At 46.1% G+C, this 20,656-nt stretch overlaps 1 protein-coding gene across 3 annotated transcripts in view; it reads right to left on the bottom strand.

Moving 5' to 3' along the window:
• The window catches only part of LOC115114491 (histone-lysine N-methyltransferase 2C-like), a 138,320-nt gene that overhangs the window by 46,109 nt on the left and 71,555 nt on the right, over positions 1 to 20,656 (bottom strand). For all 3 annotated transcript variants that reach the window (XM_065013451.1, XM_065013452.1, XM_065013453.1), the window contains exons 12-19: positions 9,037 to 9,123; positions 7,991 to 8,757; positions 6,093 to 6,227; positions 4,408 to 4,524; positions 3,835 to 3,939; positions 3,590 to 3,694; positions 2,975 to 3,156; positions 2,492 to 2,656 (exon numbers count right to left, since the gene is read on the bottom strand). In XM_065013451.1, coding sequence (XP_064869523.1) covers positions 2,492 to 2,656; positions 2,975 to 3,156; positions 3,590 to 3,694; positions 3,835 to 3,939; positions 4,408 to 4,524; positions 6,093 to 6,227; positions 7,991 to 8,757; positions 9,037 to 9,123 — 1,663 coding nt within the window. The remainder of the gene's footprint in view (positions 1 to 2,491; positions 2,657 to 2,974; positions 3,157 to 3,589; positions 3,695 to 3,834; positions 3,940 to 4,407; positions 4,525 to 6,092; positions 6,228 to 7,990; positions 8,758 to 9,036; positions 9,124 to 20,656) is intronic.

Raw genomic sequence — 20,656 nt, 5'->3', positions numbered from 1 at the left:
GAATGGGCAGGAGGAGAAGGGGTTAAGGGTACCATAAAGGGGCAGGATGAGAAGGGGTTAAGGGTACCATAAAGGGGAAGGAGAAGGGGGTTAATGGTACCATAAAGGGGCAGGAGGAGAAGGGGTTAAGGGTACCATAAAGGGGCAGAAGGGGGTTGGGTTTAAGGGTACCATAAAGGGGCAGGAGGAGAAGGGGGTTAAGGGTACCATAAAGGGGCAGGGGAGGAAGGGGGGGTGGGGTTAAGGGTACCATGAATGGGCAGGAGGAGAAGGGGGTTAAGGGTACCATAAAGGGGCAGGAGGAGAAGGGGTTGGGGTTAAGGGTACCATGAATGGGCAGGAGGAGAAGGGGTTAAGGGTACCATAAAGGGGCAGGGGCGGAAGGGGTTGGGGTTAAGGGTACCATAAAGGGGCAGGAGGAGAAGGGGGTTAAGGGTACCATAAAGGGGCAGGAAGAGAAGGGGTTGGGGTTAAGGGTACCATGAATGGGCAGGAGGAGAAGGGGTTAAGGGTACCATAAAGGGGCAGGAGGAGAAGGGGGTTAAGGGTACCATGAAGGGGCAGGAGTGGAAGGGGGTTAAGGGTACCATAAAGGGGCAGGGGAGAAGGGGTTTGGGGTTAAGGGAACCATACAGGGGCAGGAGGAGAAGGGAGTTGGGGTTAAGGGTACCATAAAGAAGCCGGAGGAGAAGGGGGTTAAGGGTACCATGAAGGGGCAGGAGGAGAAGGGGGGTTAAGGGTACCATAAAGGGGCAGGAGGAGAAGGGGGTTAAGGGTACCATAAAGGGGCAGGGGATGAAGGGGGTTAAAGGTACCATAAAGGGGCAAGGGAGGAAGGGGTTGGGGTTAAGGGTACCATAAAGGGGCAGGGGAGGAAGGGGGTTGGGGTTAAGGGTACCATAAAGCGGCAGGAGGAGAAGGGGGTTATGGGTACCATAAAAGGGCAGGAGGAGGAGGAGGTTAAGGGAACCATAAAGGGGCAGGAGGAGAAGGGGGTTAAGGGTACCATAAAGGGGCAGGGGAGGAAGGGGCTTGAGGTTAAGGGTACCGTAAAGAAGCAGGAGGAGAAGGTGGTTAAGGGTACCATAAAGGGGCAGGCGCGGAAGGGGTTGGGGTTAAGGGTACCATAAAGGGGCAGGAGGAGAAGGGGGTTAAGGGTACCATAAAGGGGCAGGGGAGGAAGGGGGTGGGGTTAAGGGTACCATAAAGAAGCAGGAGGAGAAGGGGTTAAGGGTACCATAAAGGGGCAGGAGGAGAAGGGGTTAAGGGTACCATAAAGGGGCAGAAGGAGAAGGGGGTTAAGGGTACCATAAAGGGGCAGGAGGAGAAGGGGGTTAAGGGTACCATAAAGGGGCAGGGGAGGAAGGGGTTGGGGTTAAGGGTACCATAAAGTGGCAGGAGGAGAAGGGGTTATGGGTACCATGAAGGGGCAGGAGAAGCGGGTTGGGGTTAAGGGTACCATAAAGGGGCAGGAGGAGAAGGGGTTAAGGGTACCGTGAATGGGCAGGAGGAGAAGGGGTTGGGGTTAAGGGTACGATACAGGGGCAGGAGGAGCAGGGGGTTAAGGGTACCATGAAGGGGCAGGAGGAGAAGGGGGTTAAGAGTACCATAAAGGGGCAGGAGGAGAAGGGGTTAAGGGTACCATGAAGGGGCAGGCGGAGCAGGGGGTTAAGGGTACCATAAAGGGGCAGGGGAGGAAGGGGTTGGGGTTAAGGGTACCATAAAGGGGCAGGAGTAGAAGGGGTTAAGGGTACCATAAAGGGGCATGAGGAGAAGGGGGTTAAGGGAACCATAAAGGGGCAGGAGGAGAAGGAGGTTAAGGGAACCATAAAGGGGCAGGGGAGGAAGGAGGTTAAGGGAACCATAAAGGGGCAGGGGAGGAAGGGGTTAAGGGTACCATAAAGGGGCAGGAGGAGAAGGGGGTTAAGGGTACCATAAATGGGCAGGAGGAGAAGGGGAATAAGGGTACCATAAAGAAGCAGGAGGAGAAGCGGGTTAAGGGTACCATAAAGGGGCAGAAGGGGGTTGGGGTTAAGGGTACCATAAAGGGGCAGGAGGAGAAGGGGGTTAAGGGTACCATAAAGGGGCAGGGAGGAAGGGGTTGGGGTTAAGGGTGCCATAAAGGGGCAGGGCTAGAAGGGGGTTGGGTTTAAGGGTACCATAAAGGGGCAGGGGAGGAAGGGGTTGGGGTTAAGGGTACCATAAAGGGGCAGGAGGAGAAGGGGGTTAAGGGTACCATAAAGGGGCAGGGGAGGAAGGGGGTTGGGGATAAGGGTGCCATAAAGGGGCAGGGCTAGAAGGGGTTGGGTTTAAGGGTACCATAAAGGGGCAGGGGAGGAAGGGGGTTGGGGTTAAGGGTACCATAAAGGGGCTGTAAGTCTCTGATGTGACAGACTGCACTTCACATGAAATGGTGGTTAACATGTAAATAATATTATAATAATATAATTATAAAGACATTTGGCTGGTTGGGGAGGAGCAGGGGGCCCACCTGTCGCATTGGCGGCACTGCACCACAATCTCGCCCTCGCTGTAGTCCTGGAGACAGAAGGGGCACGTTGCCAGGCTGGCACAGGGGGCGCACTGGGTGTAATTATTCTGCCACTCACACCTCCGGCCTGGCGAGGTGGCACCACACTGGGTACAGGACACACACCTGCAGGAGGGCACAGGAGAGGGAGTGAGGACAGGTGTGAGTGAAGAGGTGAGTAGTACATTCAGGTGGTTGTACACTAAGTACAGGGCATTGAGAAATAACAACTCAATCATTCATGGAGGAAAAGGAAAGGTTTTTCTGTGTGAGGGGACGGCAAATAATCAAGTTTTGTTACTGGTACTTTGACTTTTCACTTACATCTACGAATATTGATGTTATACTATATAGAGAATAGGGGGCCATTTGGGACACAGGCATGTTATAATAATAGGAAGAGGTTGAGGGGGTGCACAGATGAGGCAGCAGGCAGCTACACACCATTTGCACTTCCAGCTGTCCTTGGGAACGTTCTGCAGCGGAGGGTCCAGGCAGTAGGTGTGGTAGCTGATGTCACAGTCGTCACACAGCAGCAGACGGCCCGGGTCGGTGGCCTGGCCGCACGCTTCACACACCGTACACTCCAGACAGCGCCAGCCTTTATTCAACACCACCTTGGTGATCTGGGATGAGGAGAGGACAGGATCAGATGGGTTGTGTGAGGATATTGGCAAAAGTCCACATTGCGTGCGCTTGTCTCAGTAAAACAGTCCTATAGTAATGGACATTGATATATCGCTGTCCAGCTGAGCTACACTAAAGAGTTTTGTTTGCAGTAATTGGCAGCATTAAGATAGAAGGATAGAAGCAACTTGAGCCAAACATCTGATTACAGAGTTAACATGGTCCGTTTAATCCAGTTGACACTCACACACACTGAATCAATCATATCCAGGTTAAAATCTTGGCTACACAATTCAAAGGATTTGAAATCAGTAGACAATTAACCCTGAGCCCAATCATAACTGGAGTTCCCATGTTTCCTGTTCTTATGTAGTATCAATCTTCATGAAGACCTCAGAGTGGCTCTGCCACTGTAAGGGACGGGGGCCTTACCTTGATGCCAACACAGAATGGGTGGTAGCACTGCCCACACTGGGCACAGGCCAGGAGACGACCCTCAGCACCCAGACCAAAACTCCCACACACCACACACATGTCCTGAGAGGGAAACAAATGGAGTTTACTTACATACAGTAATAGAGATTCAAAGTTCCACTGTACTAGGGTAAGAGGGAATAATTGAATAATTGTTAAAGGTACAGTGAATGTATAAATTGTGTACGAATACACATGCCCACCTGTTTCAATGTGAAACTGTCGTTGCTGGAGAATATGACCACAGTGTTGTGCATGGCATTCTCCTCTTCTTCCTTTACCTGGTATGGTGATTCCATGGAGGTCACCTGCATGTTATGAAGCATGATGCACACATTCACAGTCAGTATGGATTGAGTCCCTGTATGAGAAAAATTATCCTCTGATTTCTTACCAATAATACAGGGGTATAGCCTACATCTCCATATGGCTTAATTATAGGGCATGTCCTAACATGTGATTGTCTCACAGCACGTGAAGATGACAGCATCACAAGACAATGCCAAGATATCGCTATTGATTAGCATTAGACTGCGACACTAATGCTGTGTCAATACCCTTTGCTATTGAGTAACATGCCCATTGGGAGGATTGTGTTTTTATGTTGCAGTCTTTACAGCTAGAACATAATCTGGTCTGTTTACAATACACACCAGGGAACCTAGGACACTAATGGATAAGGGGTAAATAAAACAGTGCTTTGCCTACCAATTCATTGTAATGGATTAGTGTCAACTAAAGTGATCAGGTTGGTTGGTGTTGGTGACATAGCCTACCCCCGGGTTGACTGTGGGACTGGCGCCGTTCTTCCCCCTGGCTCGGCCCCGCCCTCCTCTGCCCGACAGCCCCGCCCCTCTGGGTCGCCTCCTCCCAGGGAAGCCTGACCCTCGACCCTGCAGACAGAGAGAAACACACACACACACACCTTAGTGCTCCTTCTAAACTAACACACACACAAAGAGAAAACACACACATACTCACACACAGCACACGGAGAGAAACGCACACAATTGCACAGGTCGCGCTCGGTCTCACACAGAAACACGCGCGTGTGTCCTGGCTTGCTAGACCTGAGCGATGAAGTCAGCTTAATTAAAAAGTCTGCCATAGAGAACCTTTCCTGCAGGCCACTGTGGAGCTGTGAGGCTGCTGGCATCTAGTGAGATAAGACTGTAAAACAGGAAGAACAGCTCGGTCTACTTCCACAGAGGTAATGACATTTCCCCTCCAGTGTTGTTTGCTTGGATGGTAGGTAGTAGAACGTTGCTAGTGCAAGCAAAGCCTACGCACAGATAAGAAATGGTTTGTTTTGCAAAAGTCCAAACCTAAAAAAATATTGGAATTGCACTTCATTCAAGCTACAAACCATAAATTGATGCAGGGGGAAAAGCAGTCATTTCAGATTCAGGAGAGAAGAAAATGTATTCAACTAGGACTACTCTACATTCTAGAACTGTTCAGAGCATAGTCTGTCCAGTGGTGACAACACAAAACCCATTTCATCAAATAAGCCCTGTTGACGTTCTGATCTTTCTTAGGCCTCTCTCTCTGCTGCAACATTCTGCGAGGCAGCCTTTCGAACACAAAAGAGTCCAGGCTCTCTGTCCAGGCTGTCGACAGAGGGCCTCTAATGTTATTCTGGCCATTTGAGCTCCATTATGCTGTCAACACATTTCCGGTGCTGGTGGCTGGTTGGGCCTAATCACGACTGTCAAACTGGGGTCTACTTTCCATGAATCTCCCCCACCACCCAAACCTCTCCCCCTTATCCCCCATTTAGCTCCAGACCAGTCCCTCCCAGCCCCCCAGCCATCTGACATCCTGATTGACACACAGTATGGTGCCATTTAACCTGCCCTGGACCCCTGCTAAGACCCAGCAATTACCACCTCACTTAGAGCTAGAGCTTGTGACGCTAATGTCACCATGGCGACATATTACAGTATCCACTTGGGCAGGCCCACACAGCCCACTTAATAAAATCCCCATCTCCACCCTGTCCCAAACTTACCCACAAATGTATAAATCAAACAAAACAACAAACAAACTAAGAAACAAAGGCAGATTAAACCTTCTGCCTTGGGCTGCAAACGTAGGCCAAGCTATAGCACCATGCTTTGGGTTAACGTTACATGTACAAAGCCTAGAAAGGGATTGTCTCTGGCAGATAAAAGTGAGGTATTCTGCCATTAAGGGGGAGTTGTATTAAGCTACTATAGGCTCACATCCACCATTCCCCAATTAGCCTCTCACTGTGAATTCACCAGTCTCTTCTCCTCTGGTGAAGCATTGATAGGTGAATGATGGATGATTAATGACGAAAGTTCATCATTAAGATAGTGACATCAATCATCACTCTGCCAGTGCACTTCACAAAGCCTAAGTGGTAAATAGGGCGCTGCCGTGGCATGGCCCTGTGGTGGTTCTGGTGGTCTCCAGAGAGAGAGCCATGGTTCTTTACCACTCGGATGCTCCACCCGGGGCTACCGCAGCCGGAGGAGAGCTGCCTGGTATTTGAGACGTCCCACCCCTCTGGCTGGTCTGGGGACCAGGAGGGAGAGCTCACACTGCTATGGGGGCTCCCATGCCATGCGCCCTAAGGTAAAGGTAGGGGGGGGGGGGTCGGGTTGGGGGTGAGAGAGTGGGAGAGGGAAGGAGGAGGGCGACAAAATGCAGCAACTTAAAAACCAAGCCAGCGATGGTGTAAACATAAGAGACAGTGATGTTAAAGATGCAGTGAGTTTAAAAAAAGGCTAGTGGCTGAAGAAGCTTGCTGGGACAATTCAACACACAAGTAAAAGCAGAGTTAATGATTCTGTTCTGATTTGGGGTGTAAAACCAGGATGATATGATGCACATGATGCTTTATATATTGAAGCCATGCCTAGAGATCTCTCATGCATATAAGTTGAGGCATGTTTGGAGGTAGATATTCAGACAGCATTTACATGGGTTAAGCAGAATTGTGTTAGTCCGCACAGCAACCTTGAGTTCACACAGCACAGCAGCATTCGCCAAGGTAACGGCACCGTGTAACAGCAGCAGGAGGAGGAGGAAGAGACCTCAGCATCCTCTTGCCATGACAACTCCGTGTCACTGCCTCACTCATACCACTGGCTTTTTGACAAAACAACGCCTGGTTACATCAGGCAGCACGACTGACAGAGCATGCCTCGAGACAGAAGCATGCTAGACTTGAAGACACTAAATCTGAATGTACACAATATTGCACTGTATTCAAATTTCCACATCAGATATCCTCCAGGCCTGAACTAACAAATGAGTCTAAGTCTACACCCACCGTTTATTTAAGAAATAGGATATATCTGGAGAGAAAAACACAGTGTTTCAAAGCTTAACTCTCCTCAGTCTCAGAATCATCCATAATATATCATAGCCATGGGTGTGATTAATATCCCAGTTCTAAGCACATAAGATTTGTCCCAACCCGCATACAGTGTCCCTGACTAGCGGCTTGATGAAAGTGGAATGTGCTTAACAAAACCCTAATGAAAGGTATTCAAGGGAGAATGCACAATACATGTACTAGGATTTCCATGGAGAGGGCACATTAGTTTAGGACAGGTGCAATTGAATTCTTGATGTTATACTGCAGTCTTGCATATAGGCTATATGGATCTATAAAAAGTAGTGTGCTAATACTGTGTATGTATGTTGGCAGTGTGTTCCTATAGGGCTGTGGGGCAGTGCGTATGTCTGTGTGTAGACAAAGTGAGAGAAAGTATGGTAGATTATGTAGAGGGGGTGGGGTAAAGTGTGTGAACGGTCTTGATGAGGGTGTTTGCATATGGCCTAAGGAATACAACTCTATAAGCATTCTCATTCTGCACAGTGTGACTTTTAGAGTCCAACAGACCAAGTGAAAACTGAGGGGAAAGGGTGAGAACGGCCTTGAACTCTGCTGATGATACAACAGACACAATGGTTCTCAACTGCCACCACTGGCAAGTTCTCCGGGTTAAGTGTTCTCTGCAGCAGCAACACTTGTTTTGTTCCTATTTCAAACCACTGAGTCAAGTCACCACTCTGGGGCAGGGCATTCAGAATGCTTCTCCACCTCTCATCATCAGATACGTACACTCACCCACACAATGACCAAACAGAGGATCAATGGCATGACACAGTTACTCTACGGTTTTCAACCCGGGATTATACATGCTTTTTGAAAATATAATAAATACAGACCTATGTAATACATAAATAAGTAATACATAATTAAATAAATAAGCAAATAAGAGATTCTAAAAGAGATTCTGTAGCTTTGGGATAACGCATGATTACCCTTGAAATACTAAGAATAACACACCCGCCACCCACCCAGCACTACCAATGTCTTACCTGCTTCACCCTGGGTCTGCCTGGGGAGAATTTCCTCTTGGAGATGGCTGGCTTGCCCATGCCAATCTTAGGGGTGAGTGGTATGAGGGTGGTGGAGGAGAAGCTGCTGCCGTTTTCCCCCAGGGTAGGGTGGGGGTGGTGGGGTCGGGGAGGCTGCCTGGGAGAGGGACCCCTGTTCCTAGGGGAGGAGTGGGTAGGGGAGGCAGCCATCTCTGCCAGTCTTTCCATAGATGTCTTGCAGGGCTTATCATTGATGGGGGGGCTGAGGTGGGAGAGGTTAAGCTTGCTCTCAGTCTCAGGTGTGGTGTCCATCTCTTCCGAGGCGCCGGCCACCGTCGAAACCCCATCAGTCAGAATCCCAGACATTTGTTTCTCCCTCCAAGCCTCCTTCGCTGCAGTCTCCAGACCTGAAGGACCTTCAACCTGTTCCACTTCTGAAGGCTCAGAGGCTGAGGCCTCCATGGGTTCTTCCTTGATGGTTACGGATGCAGTACTAGGTTCTTTGGTGGTGGTGGTGGTGGTGGTGGTGGGTGGGGTAAAGGCCTTAATGTCCTCTGTGCTGGGTCTGGGTTTGACCACCCTCTTTTCAGAAGAGGGTTCTGTGTTTGCTGACTTGGTCATTCCTGTTGTCATATCCTGTGGCTGCTCTGGCTCTGCTAGAGTCTGGGTTGGCAGATGTATGGGCTGCTCAGGCTCCTGCTTGTTCAACCTGGGAGACTCAGGACTCTCTTTTGAAGTGATCAGGGTCTCTGCTGCTGGTTGCATTTCTGAGAAAGTAAACAGAGATCACAACACAGGACACGTCAATATAATGTAATCATGGAAACCAATCAATGATAAACCAGAATGGATGCACAACACAGGCTAATTTTACACCAATATGTCAAGCAACAGAAGTTGCCTAAACTAAGCTGGTATAGGGCCTATTCAAAAATGACTACCAATTATTGTGAGGAAGTGGAAATAGAAGTACAGGAAGAACTATACATTGAAAGTAAAGCTAATATTTGGCTATAGTAATGGATTAAGGTGGTGGTGAGACCTACCTGTATGTAATTGGCTCCGGTCCTTGTTGACAGACACCTCAGTCTCTTGCTCCACCCCCTCAACAGCAGCAGCTTCCACCGACACACCTAGGAGAGAAGAAGGGAATGAGAGAAACCAAGCTGCCGTGCCGCCATCATCGACTGTTCATATGGCCAGACGCAGCCTGTTACATAACTACCGATTATCTGGGAAAGATTAGAGTCATAATTTTCATCTCAGGATATGAACATAATTAAACATTAATGGAATGAAAATGAAAAAGTGGGTGACAGAGAGAGAAAGAGCAAAGTCAGAGCGAGAGAGAGGCGCGAGAGAGGTGAAAGAGAGAAAGGTGAGAGTGAAATAAATAAATAAATATTAGAGGGGGCCAATACAGGTGGAAATATTATGATGCCCAGCAGGCTTATTGGCAGTGAAATGAGTCAGTTTATTAAACATTTTGTATTAAACCCTTTTTTCCTGCCAACTTCGTGATATCCAATTTCATTCCAATTACTATCTTGTCTCATTGCTGCAACTCCCCAACGTGTTCGGGAAAGGCGAAAGTTGAGTCTTGCGTCCTCCGAAACATTACCCGCCAAACCCCGATTCTTAACACCCACCAGCTTAACCCGGAAGCCAGACACACAAATGTGACGGAGGAAAAACTGTTTAATGGATGACTGATGACTCAGCTTGTAGGTGCTGACGGAAACATGGATCACCACAGACAACACCGCTACTCCTACTGCTCTCTCTTCGTCCGCCCACGTGCTCTCGCACACCCCGAGAGCTTCTGGTCAGCGGGGTGGTGGCACCGGGATCCTCATCTCTCCCAAGTGGTCATTCTCTCTTTCTCCCCTTACCCATCTGTCTATCGCCTCCTTTGAATTCCATGCTGTCACAGTTACCAGCCCTTTCAAGCTTAACATCCTTATCATTTATCGCCCTCCAGGTTCCCTCGGAGAGTTCATCAATGAGCTTGATGCCTTGATAAGCTCCTTTCCTGAGGACGGCTCACCTCTCACAGTTCTGGGCGACTTTAACCTCCCCACGTCTACCTTTGACTCATTCCTCTCTGCCTCCTTCTTTCCACTCCTCTCCTCTTTTGACCTCACCCTCTCACCTTCCCCCCCTACTCACAAGGCAGGCAATACGCTCGACCTCATCTTTACTAGATGCTGTTCCTCCACTAACCTCATTGCAACTCCCCTCCAAGTCTCCGACCACTACCTTGTATCCTTTTCCCTCTCGCTCTCATCCAACACTTCCCACACTGCCCCTACTCGGATGGTATCGCGCCGTCCCAACCTTCGCTCTCTCTCCCCGCTACTCTCTCCTCTTCCATCCTATCATCTCTTCCCTCTGCTCAAACCTTCTCCAACCTATCTCCTGATTCTGCCTCCTCAACCCTCCTCTCCTCCCTTTCTGCATCCTTTGACTCTCTATGTCCCCTATCCTCCAGGCTGGCTCGGTCCTCCCCTCCCGCTCCGTGGCTCGACGACTCATTGCGAGCTCACAGAACAGGGCTCCGGGCAGCCGAGCGGAAATGGAGGAAAACTCGCCTCCCTGCAGACCTGGCATCCTTTCACTCCCTCCTCTCTACATTTTCCTCCTCTGTCTCTGCTGCTAAAGCCACTTTCTACCACTCTAAATTCCAAGCATCTGCCTCTAACCCTAGGAAGCTCTTTGCCACCTTCTCCTCCCTCTTGAATCCTCCTCCCCTCTCCCCTCCTCTTCTCCTTTCCCCCTTCTGACGACCAGGTGGCGAATCGCATCTCTGCATGTCTGGCAGACATATCAGTGTGGATGACGGATCATCACCTCAAGCTGAACCTCGGCAAGACGGAGCTGCTCTTCCTCCCGGGGAAGGACTGCCCGTTCCATGATCTCGCCATCACGGTTGACAACTCCATTGTGTCCTCGTCCCAGAGCGCTAAGAACCTTGGCGTGATCCTGGACAACACCCTGTCGTTCTCAAATAACATCAAGGCGGTGGCCCGTTCCTGTAGGTTCATGCTCTACAACATCCGCAGAGTACGACCCTGCCTCACACAGGAAGCGGCGCAGGTCCTAATCCAGGCACTTGTCATCTCCCGTCTGGATTACTGCAACTCGCTGTTGGCTGGGCTCCCTGCCTGTGCCATTAAACCCCTACAACTCATCCAGAACGCCGCAGCCCGTCTGGTGTTCAACCTTCCCAAGTTCTCTCACGTCACCCCGCTCCTCCGCTCTCTCCACTGGCTTCCAGTTGAAGCTCGCATCCGCTACAAGACCATGGTGCTTGCCTACGGAGCTGTGAGGGGAACGGCACCTCACTACCTCCAGGCTCTGATCAGGCCCTACACCCAAACAAGGGCACTGCGTTCATCCACCTCTGGCCTGCTCGCCTCCCTACCACTGAGGAAGTACAGTTCCCGCTCAGCCCAGTCAAAACTGTTCGCTGCTCTGGCCCCCCAATGGTGGAACAAACTCCCTCACGACGCCAGGACAGCGGAGTCAATCACCACCTTCCGGAGACACCTGAAACCCCACCTCTTTAAGGAATACCTAGGATAGGATAAAGTAATCCTTCTCCCCCTCCCCCCTTAAAAGACCTAGATGCACTATTGTAAAGTGGCTGTTCCACTGGATGTCATAAGGTGAAAGCACCAATTTGTAAGTCGCTCTGGATAAGAGCGTCTGCTAAATGACTTAAATGTAAATGTAAATGTGCTCGGCCTGCCACACACAAAGAGTCGCTAGAGTGCGATGGGCCAAGTGTAGTCCCCCCTCCCGGCAAAACCCGGGCCAATTGTGTGCCGCCCTATGGGACTCCCGGTAACGGCCGGTTGTAACACAGCCTGGGATCAAATCCGGGTCCGAAGTGGTGCCTCAAGCACTGCGATGAAGTGTCTTAGACCGCTGCACCACTCGGGAGGCATGGAATGAGTCAGTTTTAACTGTGCATTATTTCAAATCACACCCTAAGTCCCAACAGCCAAAGTGGCATAGCTTTTGATTTGTAAATCCAAACCTAGCTAGCAGCCTTTCATTACAGTGGCTGTCCCTCACTCACACACTAAACCGAACCACTGAGACTTGCATATTTCCAGCCAAGTGCCCCACAAAGCAGTGGAGGCTACTGAGGGGAGGACGGTACATAATGATGGCTGGAATGGAGTCAATGGAATGGTATTAAACACATCAAACGTGGTTTCCATGTGATTGATACCATTCCATTGACTCCATTCCAGCCATCAATATGAGCCGTCCTCCCATCAGCAGCCTCCATTGCCACAAAGTAACCAAATAATCCATTACTAAATAATGAATCTGTCACGTAAAAATACCACATTTTCTCATGGCAAAGACATCAATCTAGGCCAACACTGGGCAGGAAGACTTTATTAACTCAATATTAGCGGAGGTTAATGGTCCTGAGCTACAGGCTATTAAACACTTCAGGTGAGCTACCGCACACTTCAAGTCAACTGTGGAGAACAGACCTTGTGGTGCACACACACAATGCAAGCAATTTTGTCCCAATCAAGCAACGTAGTATTCTATGGACTGTGTTGCAATAAAATTATTTGTCATTGCATTCTTGAACATTCTCCAGTAGCTCCTCACATCTATCCTGAGAATTCATGATGGAAACTTGGCACAATGAACTACAAACACTTTTCCCAACTTCCCATGTTGTTACTATTGTCCAAACGTAGGCCATGTGAGCATTTTTGCTGGCTGGGGAAGGGCTAGGAATAACCATGACAAACTGCTACATATCAGGGCTCTGAGCTAGAGTTGTCGCCAGGCCCGAAAATTCTAGCCCGGTCTTTCCCAACCCCGGTGAGCTTAAGCCTGAGCCCAAGCCTGGTCCGACACAGAAATGTAATGAGCACGAACCCGAAAAAAAATTCCTGATTTCTAGAAAACAGCATATTGATTTAAACTGGTGTTGAGAACAAGGCTTCAGAGGCTGGCAGCAGCGTAGACGAGGAAACAGCCCTAGTCTTAGAAAAGCGAGGAGACTGGAAAACTCACCTCAGGCCGAGTTATGATCAACTGAACAAAGAACATATTGGAATAAATTAGACTAATGCAATTGAAGGCATGTTTCAAATTGTTGTTTAAAAAACTCCCAAAGTCATATCCAATCTTTATAATCAATTTAAAGCAATAGCCATGTGTTGGAAACTTGATCATTTCAGCACCATTTGGATTGGGACAACGCCATCACGCTGCTCTGAGTCTAAGAAAAGCATTATTTTCACTGAATCTCCATTTGGCTATTTGGATACAATTTTTCTTAGGCTGGGAAAATGTTAGCTAAATTGAGGTGAGTGCTCATGATCATATTTAGTCTAGTTTGAGCTGAACTGATTAGCACATTTTGATAGCATATTAAGTAGCTTATCGGAAAATTTCATCCCAAACTATCTTTTGGTATTTGTTAAATTAATCCATTGTTGATATAGTCTCAAAATGTTTTGCATTTTGGCACTGACTTGTCTGATAATCAATTCATGTGATTTTGTTTCACTGTATCTCCATCTATATTTGGTTAATTGATCTCTGTCTGGGCAAGTGACGGTGGTAGTCCCTCCACATAGTAAAACGCCACTCACCGCCTGACCCACGACCACTGCACAATGCAGAGGACAGTAACACAGTGACCAAAATCAAACTCCTGTTGCAAATATTAGTTTTGTTTAATTCACTAATAATAAGGCTTGTGTCGATGAGCCCGCACATGCATGCAATAAGTTAGCTAGCTAGCTTGCCAAGTAGATAGCTATGTGACCTGTTAGCAAAGATTACAATAACTAACCTATTCACCTGTGGTGTTGCTAGCTAGCTATATCAGCTAAATTATGGGGTATAGGGTGTAGATTTGTGGGGGGAAATGTCCTTTTTATTTCATTTTCAATAAATTTGCTAAAATGTAGCTACTTAAGAATCTTCCTGCAAGTTTAAGGACCAAGAAAGCTGTAGATTAGTATGTGTTAGTGGTGCGTGGGTCAGCTGTTTGTTCCCCCACACCAGCCACAATTGCTAAATAACCCATCCGCAACCACCCGACAAAGTGAAAATCTGAGTTTGCAGAGCAAAGAGATTTAGGGACCGGAGAGAAAATGCAATAACAAAGAAATGATCAACTGGAAACATTTTTGGGTGTAAAATTTCCTCCGGTTGAAAGGAAATAGAAAGCTATGAAAATGACCCAACATGTTTCTGATAAAATGTCATATCAGGTTGGATGCATATTTTATGTGCTTGAAATCAGTGGCGGTCAGCGTAGGTGCACACAGGTCGAGAGACAAATTTGAGGTGACAGACAGCGACACATGGACGTATGATGTAATAAATGGATGTTTAAAAAATATTTTTCAACAGAATCAGCAGAATGAATACACCTCTGATCACGCGTAAACACACAGCCACGATGTATTCCTTCTCACATCCATGCGCTCTCCTCCGCTCACTTCTTCCCTTCGCTTGTGGACTTCAATGCTATACTAGATTCATTCTCTGATCCTTTGATTAGGTGGACAACATGTCAGTTAATGCTGCAAAGAAAAAGCCATATCTCAGACTGGCCAATAAAAATAAAAGACTAAAATGGGCAAAAGAACACAGACACTGGACAGAGGAACACTACCTAGAAGGCCAGCATCCCAAAAATTGCCTCTTCACTCTTGATGTTGAGACTATGTGCGATACCGATTAATCGGCTGATTTTTAAAATGTATTTGTAATAATGACAATTACAACAATACTGAATGAACACTTATTTTAACTTAATATAATACATCAATAAAATCAATTTAGCCTCAAATAAATAATGAAACATGTTCCATTTGGTTTAAATAATGCAAAAACAAAGTGTTGGATGAAAGTAAAAGTGCAATATGCTCAGAACATGAGAACATATAAAAGCTGGTGGTTCCTTTTAACAGTCTTCAATATTCCCAGGTAAGAAGTTTCAGGTTGTAATTATTATAGGAATTATAGGACTATTTCCCTCTATACCATTTGTATTTCATTAACCTTTGACTATTGGATGTTCTTATAGGCACTTTAGTATTGCCAGTGTAACAGTATAGCTTTACTTATTTTCCACCATCATTTGCAAATAAATTCATTAAAATTCATCCTACAATGTGATTTTCTGGATTTTTTTTCTCATTTTGTCTGTCATAGTTGAAGTGTACCTATGATGAAAATTACAGGCCTCTCATCTTTTTAAGTGGGAGAACTTGCACAATTGGTGGCTGACTAAATACTTTTTTTACCCCACTGTATGTCTGCCAGCTGTTTTGTGCATGCTATGAGAATGTGCCCTGGAATACCTTTGGGCCCTGCGGCCTTGCAGGTGTTGACCTGACTAAAGACCTTTCTCACTTCTGCCCCGGCGAGCGAGATCACCCAATCCTCTGGGTCGGTGACGGTTTCACACCCGGCACGATGTAGTTGTTGTCAAAGCGTGCATAAAATGCATTGAGTTTGTCTGGTAGAGAGCCATCGTTGGGCAGACTGTAGCCCCTGCCAAATGCGGCGGGCGTCAGAGCCTGTGTAGTATGATTTCACCTTATTCCAATATTGTCCTTTTGCTCATTTGATGTCTCTGAGGAGGAGACTTCTTTGTACTTATTCCTGTCCTCGGCCGTAGCCTCAGGGTTGTCTGCGTTAGCTCTGTGTGCAGTAGCCCTGTCCTTTAGTTTAGCGCCAACCTCTCTGATAATCCAGGGTTTTTGATTGGGGAAGCAGTGAACCCTCACCGTGGGGATAACGTCGCCAATACATTTTCTACTGAAGCCGGTGACGGAGGTGGTTAGCTGGTCAATGCTAGTTTGGTGGCATATGAAACACGCCAGGGTCCAACGTTTTTTTTTCTCACTGGCCAAAAATCTACTTGCCCAAATAGCATTTCTACTGGCCAGGACATGGTGTTGTTCTTAAATGCATTGGAGTCATGCAGAGCCTATAGGTTGGCATGCTCTCTCTATATATATTCAGCTATTAATAGGCTATGTTTGGTTAGGTATGTATGAAAAAGAAGTATAATATAATTTAGTAAGGCAAGTCATTACTCTTCTTTAGAATTGCATTGTATTCATATATTATTTCTTCTTCTTCTAAAGTATGTCATTATGAGAATATTTGAAAATAGGACACTGCTCCTTAAAGACAAATGTTCCAAAAGAGATCTTGACAATTTATTTAACTAGTAAGTCAGTTAAGAACAAATTCTTATTTACAATGACGGCCTACACCGGGCCAAACCCAGACGACGCTGGGCCAATTGTGCGCCTCCCTATGGGACTCCCAATCACAGCCGGATACGATTCAGCCTGGATTCGAACCAGGTACTGAAGTGACGCCTCTTGAACTGAGATGCAATGTCTTAGACCACTGCGCCCCTCGGGAGCTACAGCAGGCTAGCCAAGAACAATACTAAGTGTCTTTTTGTAGCTTTCATTTGCAGACAATCAACAGCAGCCAGCACATTGCTGTTCACTATTGAAGGTTAACTTTAATAAATACATTTCCCGAAAAATAAATAAGCTCAACGAGTAGATTGATGGGGGCTTATTTTTGCTCTGGAAGGCTTGCGTGTGTTGTGAAGGCATCACCTCATATACTGCTCGAGTTTTCCATAAATTGGGACTTGTGGGAGTGTGGTGGTGCTTGAATGAACGGCCAATCATATTACTCAAATACAAATAGCATGACATTTACAAGTGTAGTCTTCAATGGTAGACCAAGACAGAGCAGGTAAATGTTGAACTGGAATGCCAAAATGCTCAGGCCAGTGACTGACGAGATCCACTGGCTGGACACAACGTGATTGTTGGACTCTACACGCATTTTTATTTATTTATGAATGTGCCAGAAAAACAATAGGCTAAGTGAATTTATTTTCGATTCATCATTACCAGATTATATAGGACGTGCAAATTCATATTCTCTCCCTCCGTGTAAAGAAATGAGACTGCAACCACAGCCCACACAACACACACACCGGGTACAAAGAGGCGGAACAGAAAGCAGAATGTCAAAACCAGCAGTGTTTCCCTGTCATCGCTCACTTTGTGATTGACAGGCGCCTGTGCTATCAATAGATCTCTAGAAGATGCATATCGTTCATTCTAGTGGGAGAAAGCTCGGCAGACTTCTCTGACTAGCGAATTGAAAAGTAGCCTACTTAATTTATGTGGGAAAAGTACCCTGCTGAAAATGAGCAATTGGCTGTATAGCCGACAGCCGGCGCTTGTGGAAAACTCTGCTGTCTATCATTATAGTCATGATAAGCCTGCTGTTAGGTCTTAGTGGATGAGGAGGATCTGGACAGCTCATTTTAATAACTTTAATTAACATTATATTGGGTGGAAGGAATACAGAATACAGCATGATCGCACAATCAATCTTGCCTTGTGCTATGCCACAACTCACTTAGCATAACACGGCACCAAACAGACTAGGCCTGATAGGGAATTTGGGAGCACTGAATGTACAGTGGCTTGTGAAAGTAATCATTTCTCCTATTTTGTTGCCTTACAACCTGGAATTAAAATAGATTTTTATCATTTGATTTGCACATGCCTACCATTTTATTATTGTGAAATAAACATGAAATCAGACAAAAAAAATTGAAAACTTGAGCGTTCATAACTATTCACCCCCCCAAAGTCAATACTTTGTAGAGCCACCTTTTGCAGCAATTACAGCTGCAAGTCTCTTGGGGTATGTCTCTATAAGCTTGGTACATCTAGCCACTGGGATTTTTGCCCATTCTTCAAGGCAAAACTGCTCCAGCTCCTTCAAGTTGGATGGGTTCCGCTGGTGTACAGAAAACGTTAAGTCATACCACAGATTCTCAATTGGATTGAGTTCTGGGCTTTGACTAGGCCATTCCAAGACATTTAAATGTTTCCCCTTAAACCACCCGAGTGCTGCTTTGGCAGTATGCTTAGGGTCATTGTCCTGCTGGAAGGTGAACCTCCATCCCAGTCTCAAATCTCTGGAAGACTGAAACAGGTTTCCCACAAGAGTTTTCCTGTATTTAGCACCATACATCATTGCTTCAATTCTGACCAGTTTCCCAGTCCCTGCCAATGAAAAACATTCCCACAGCATGATGCTGCCACTACCATGCTTCACTGTGGGGATGGTGAGAGGTGTTGGGTTTGCGCCAGACATAGCGTTTTCCTCGATGGCCAAAAAGCTCAATCTTAGTCTCATCTGACCAGAGTACAGTGTTCATATATTTGGGGAGTCTCCCACATGCCTTTTGGTGAAACCAAACGTGTTTGCTTATTTTTTTCTTAAGCAATGTCTTTTTTCTGGCCACTCTTCCATAAAGCCCAGCTCTGTGGCGTGTACGACTTAAAGTGGTCCTATGGACAGATACTCCAATCTCCGCTATAGAGTTTTGCAGCTCCTTCAGGGTTATCTTTGGTCTCTTTGTTGCCTCTCTGATTAATGCCCTCCTTGACTTGTCCGTGAGTTTTGGTGGGCGGCCCTCTCTTGGCAGGTTTGTTGTTGTGCCATACTCTTTAAAAAATATATATATAATGGATTTAATGGTGCTCCGTGGGATGTTCAAAGTTTCAAATAACCCAACCCTGATTTGTACTTCACAACTTTGTCCCTGACCTGTTTGGAGAGCTCCTTGGTCTTCATGGTGCCCGCTTGCTTGGTGGTACAGACTCTGGGGCCTTTCAGAACAGGTGTATATATACTGAGATCATGTGACAGATCATGTGACACTTAGATTGCACACAGATGGACTTTATTTAACTAACTATGTGACTTCTGAAGGTAATTGATTGCACCAGATCTTATTTAGGGCTTCATAACAAAGGGGGTGAATACATACGAACCCCTTTTCCATTTTTATTATTTTAAATTTTTTGAAACAAGTCATTTTTTTTCATTTCACTTCACCAATTTGGACTATTTTGGGTTTGTCCATCACATGAAATCCAAATAAAAATCTATTTAAATTACAGGTTGTTATGCAACAAAATAGGAAAAACCCCAAGGGGAGGAACAATTTTGCAAGGCGCTGTATCCCTTCCAAATGTCAGGTGACCTAAGCGCTTCTAAATATGGAGTTGCAGGTTTGCCATATCTGTCATGTTTGCACAAATCTCTCCTATGTGAAAATCTTTATGGCAGTCACTTTACTTAAGGCCCTTGGAAATTACCTGCAAATCAAAGGGTGTTTGTTTGTGGACAGTGAATTGCATATGTGGATAGTGCATATCTAAATTCTAATGCAATAAATCGATTTACAAATACAAATCAAAAGGTGTTTGTTTGTGGATAGTGAATTAACTATACATTCATGTACATACTAGAGAATTTCACCTTGTCAGCTCGGGGAATCCAATCTTGCAACCTTACAGTTAACTAGTCCAACGCAATAACGACCTGCCTCTCTCTCGTTGCACTCGACAAGGAGACTGACTGCCTGTTACGCAAATGCAGTAAGCCAAGGTAAGTTGCTAGCTAGCATTAAACTTATCTTAAAAACAAAAAACAATCAATAATAATCACTAGTTAACTACACATGGTTGATGATATTACTAGATATTATCTAGCGTGTCCTGCGTTGCATATAATCTGACTAAGCATACAAGTATCTAAGTATCTGACTGAGCGGTGGTAGGCAAAAGCAGGCGCGTAAACATGAATTCAAACAGCACTCTTGTGCATTTTGCCAGCAGCTCTTCGTTGTGCGTCAAGCATTGCGCTGTTTATGACTTCAAGCCTATCAACTCCTGAGATGAGGCTGGTGTAACCGAGGTGAAATGGCTGGCTAGTTAGCGAGCGCTACTCGCTCTGAGCCTTGGCGTGGTTGTTTCCCTTGCTCTGCATGGGTAACGCTGCTTCGATGTGGTGGCTGTTGTCGTTGTGTTGCTGTTCGAGCCCAGGGAGGAGCGAGGAGAGGGACGGAAGCTATACTGTTACTCTGGCAATACTAAAGTGACTATAAGAACATCCAATAGTCAAAGGTTAATGAAATACAAATGGTATAGAGGGAAATAGTCCTATAATTTCTATAATAACTACAACCTAAAACTTCTTACCTGGGAATATTGAAGACTCATGTTAAAAGGAACCACCAGCTTTCATATGTTCTCATGTTCTGAGCAAGGAACTGAAACGTTAGGTTTCTTACATGGCACATATTGCACTTCTACTTTGTTTTTGCATTATTTAAACCAAATTGAACATTATTTACTTGAGGCTAAATTGATTTTATTGATGTATTATATTAAGTTAAAATAAGTGTTCATTCAGTATTGTTGTAATTGTCATTATTACATAATACATTAAAAAAAAATATAGAAAATAAAATAAAATAAAAAATAGGCCGATTAATCGGTATAGGCTTTTTTGGTCCTCCAATAATCGGTATCGGCGTTGAAAAATCATAATCGGTTGACCTCTAGTACATACTACCGCAATTGGGCCGACCAACCAGTGTTCCCGCACATTGGCTAACCGGGCTCTCTGCATTGTGTCCCACCCACCACCCGCCAACCCCTCTTTTACGCTACTGCTACTCTCTGTTCATCATATATGCATAGTCACTTTAACCATATCTACAAGTACATACTATCTCAATCAGCCTGACTAACCGGT

Source organism: Oncorhynchus nerka, linkage group LG9b, assembly GCF_034236695.1.
Source record: "Oncorhynchus nerka isolate Pitt River linkage group LG9b, Oner_Uvic_2.0, whole genome shotgun sequence".
Classification (NCBI taxonomy): domain Eukaryota; kingdom Metazoa; phylum Chordata; class Actinopteri; order Salmoniformes; family Salmonidae; genus Oncorhynchus; species Oncorhynchus nerka.
Note: the sequence above shows the minus strand (reverse complement) of the source record. Positions and strands in the feature narration are given on the sequence as shown.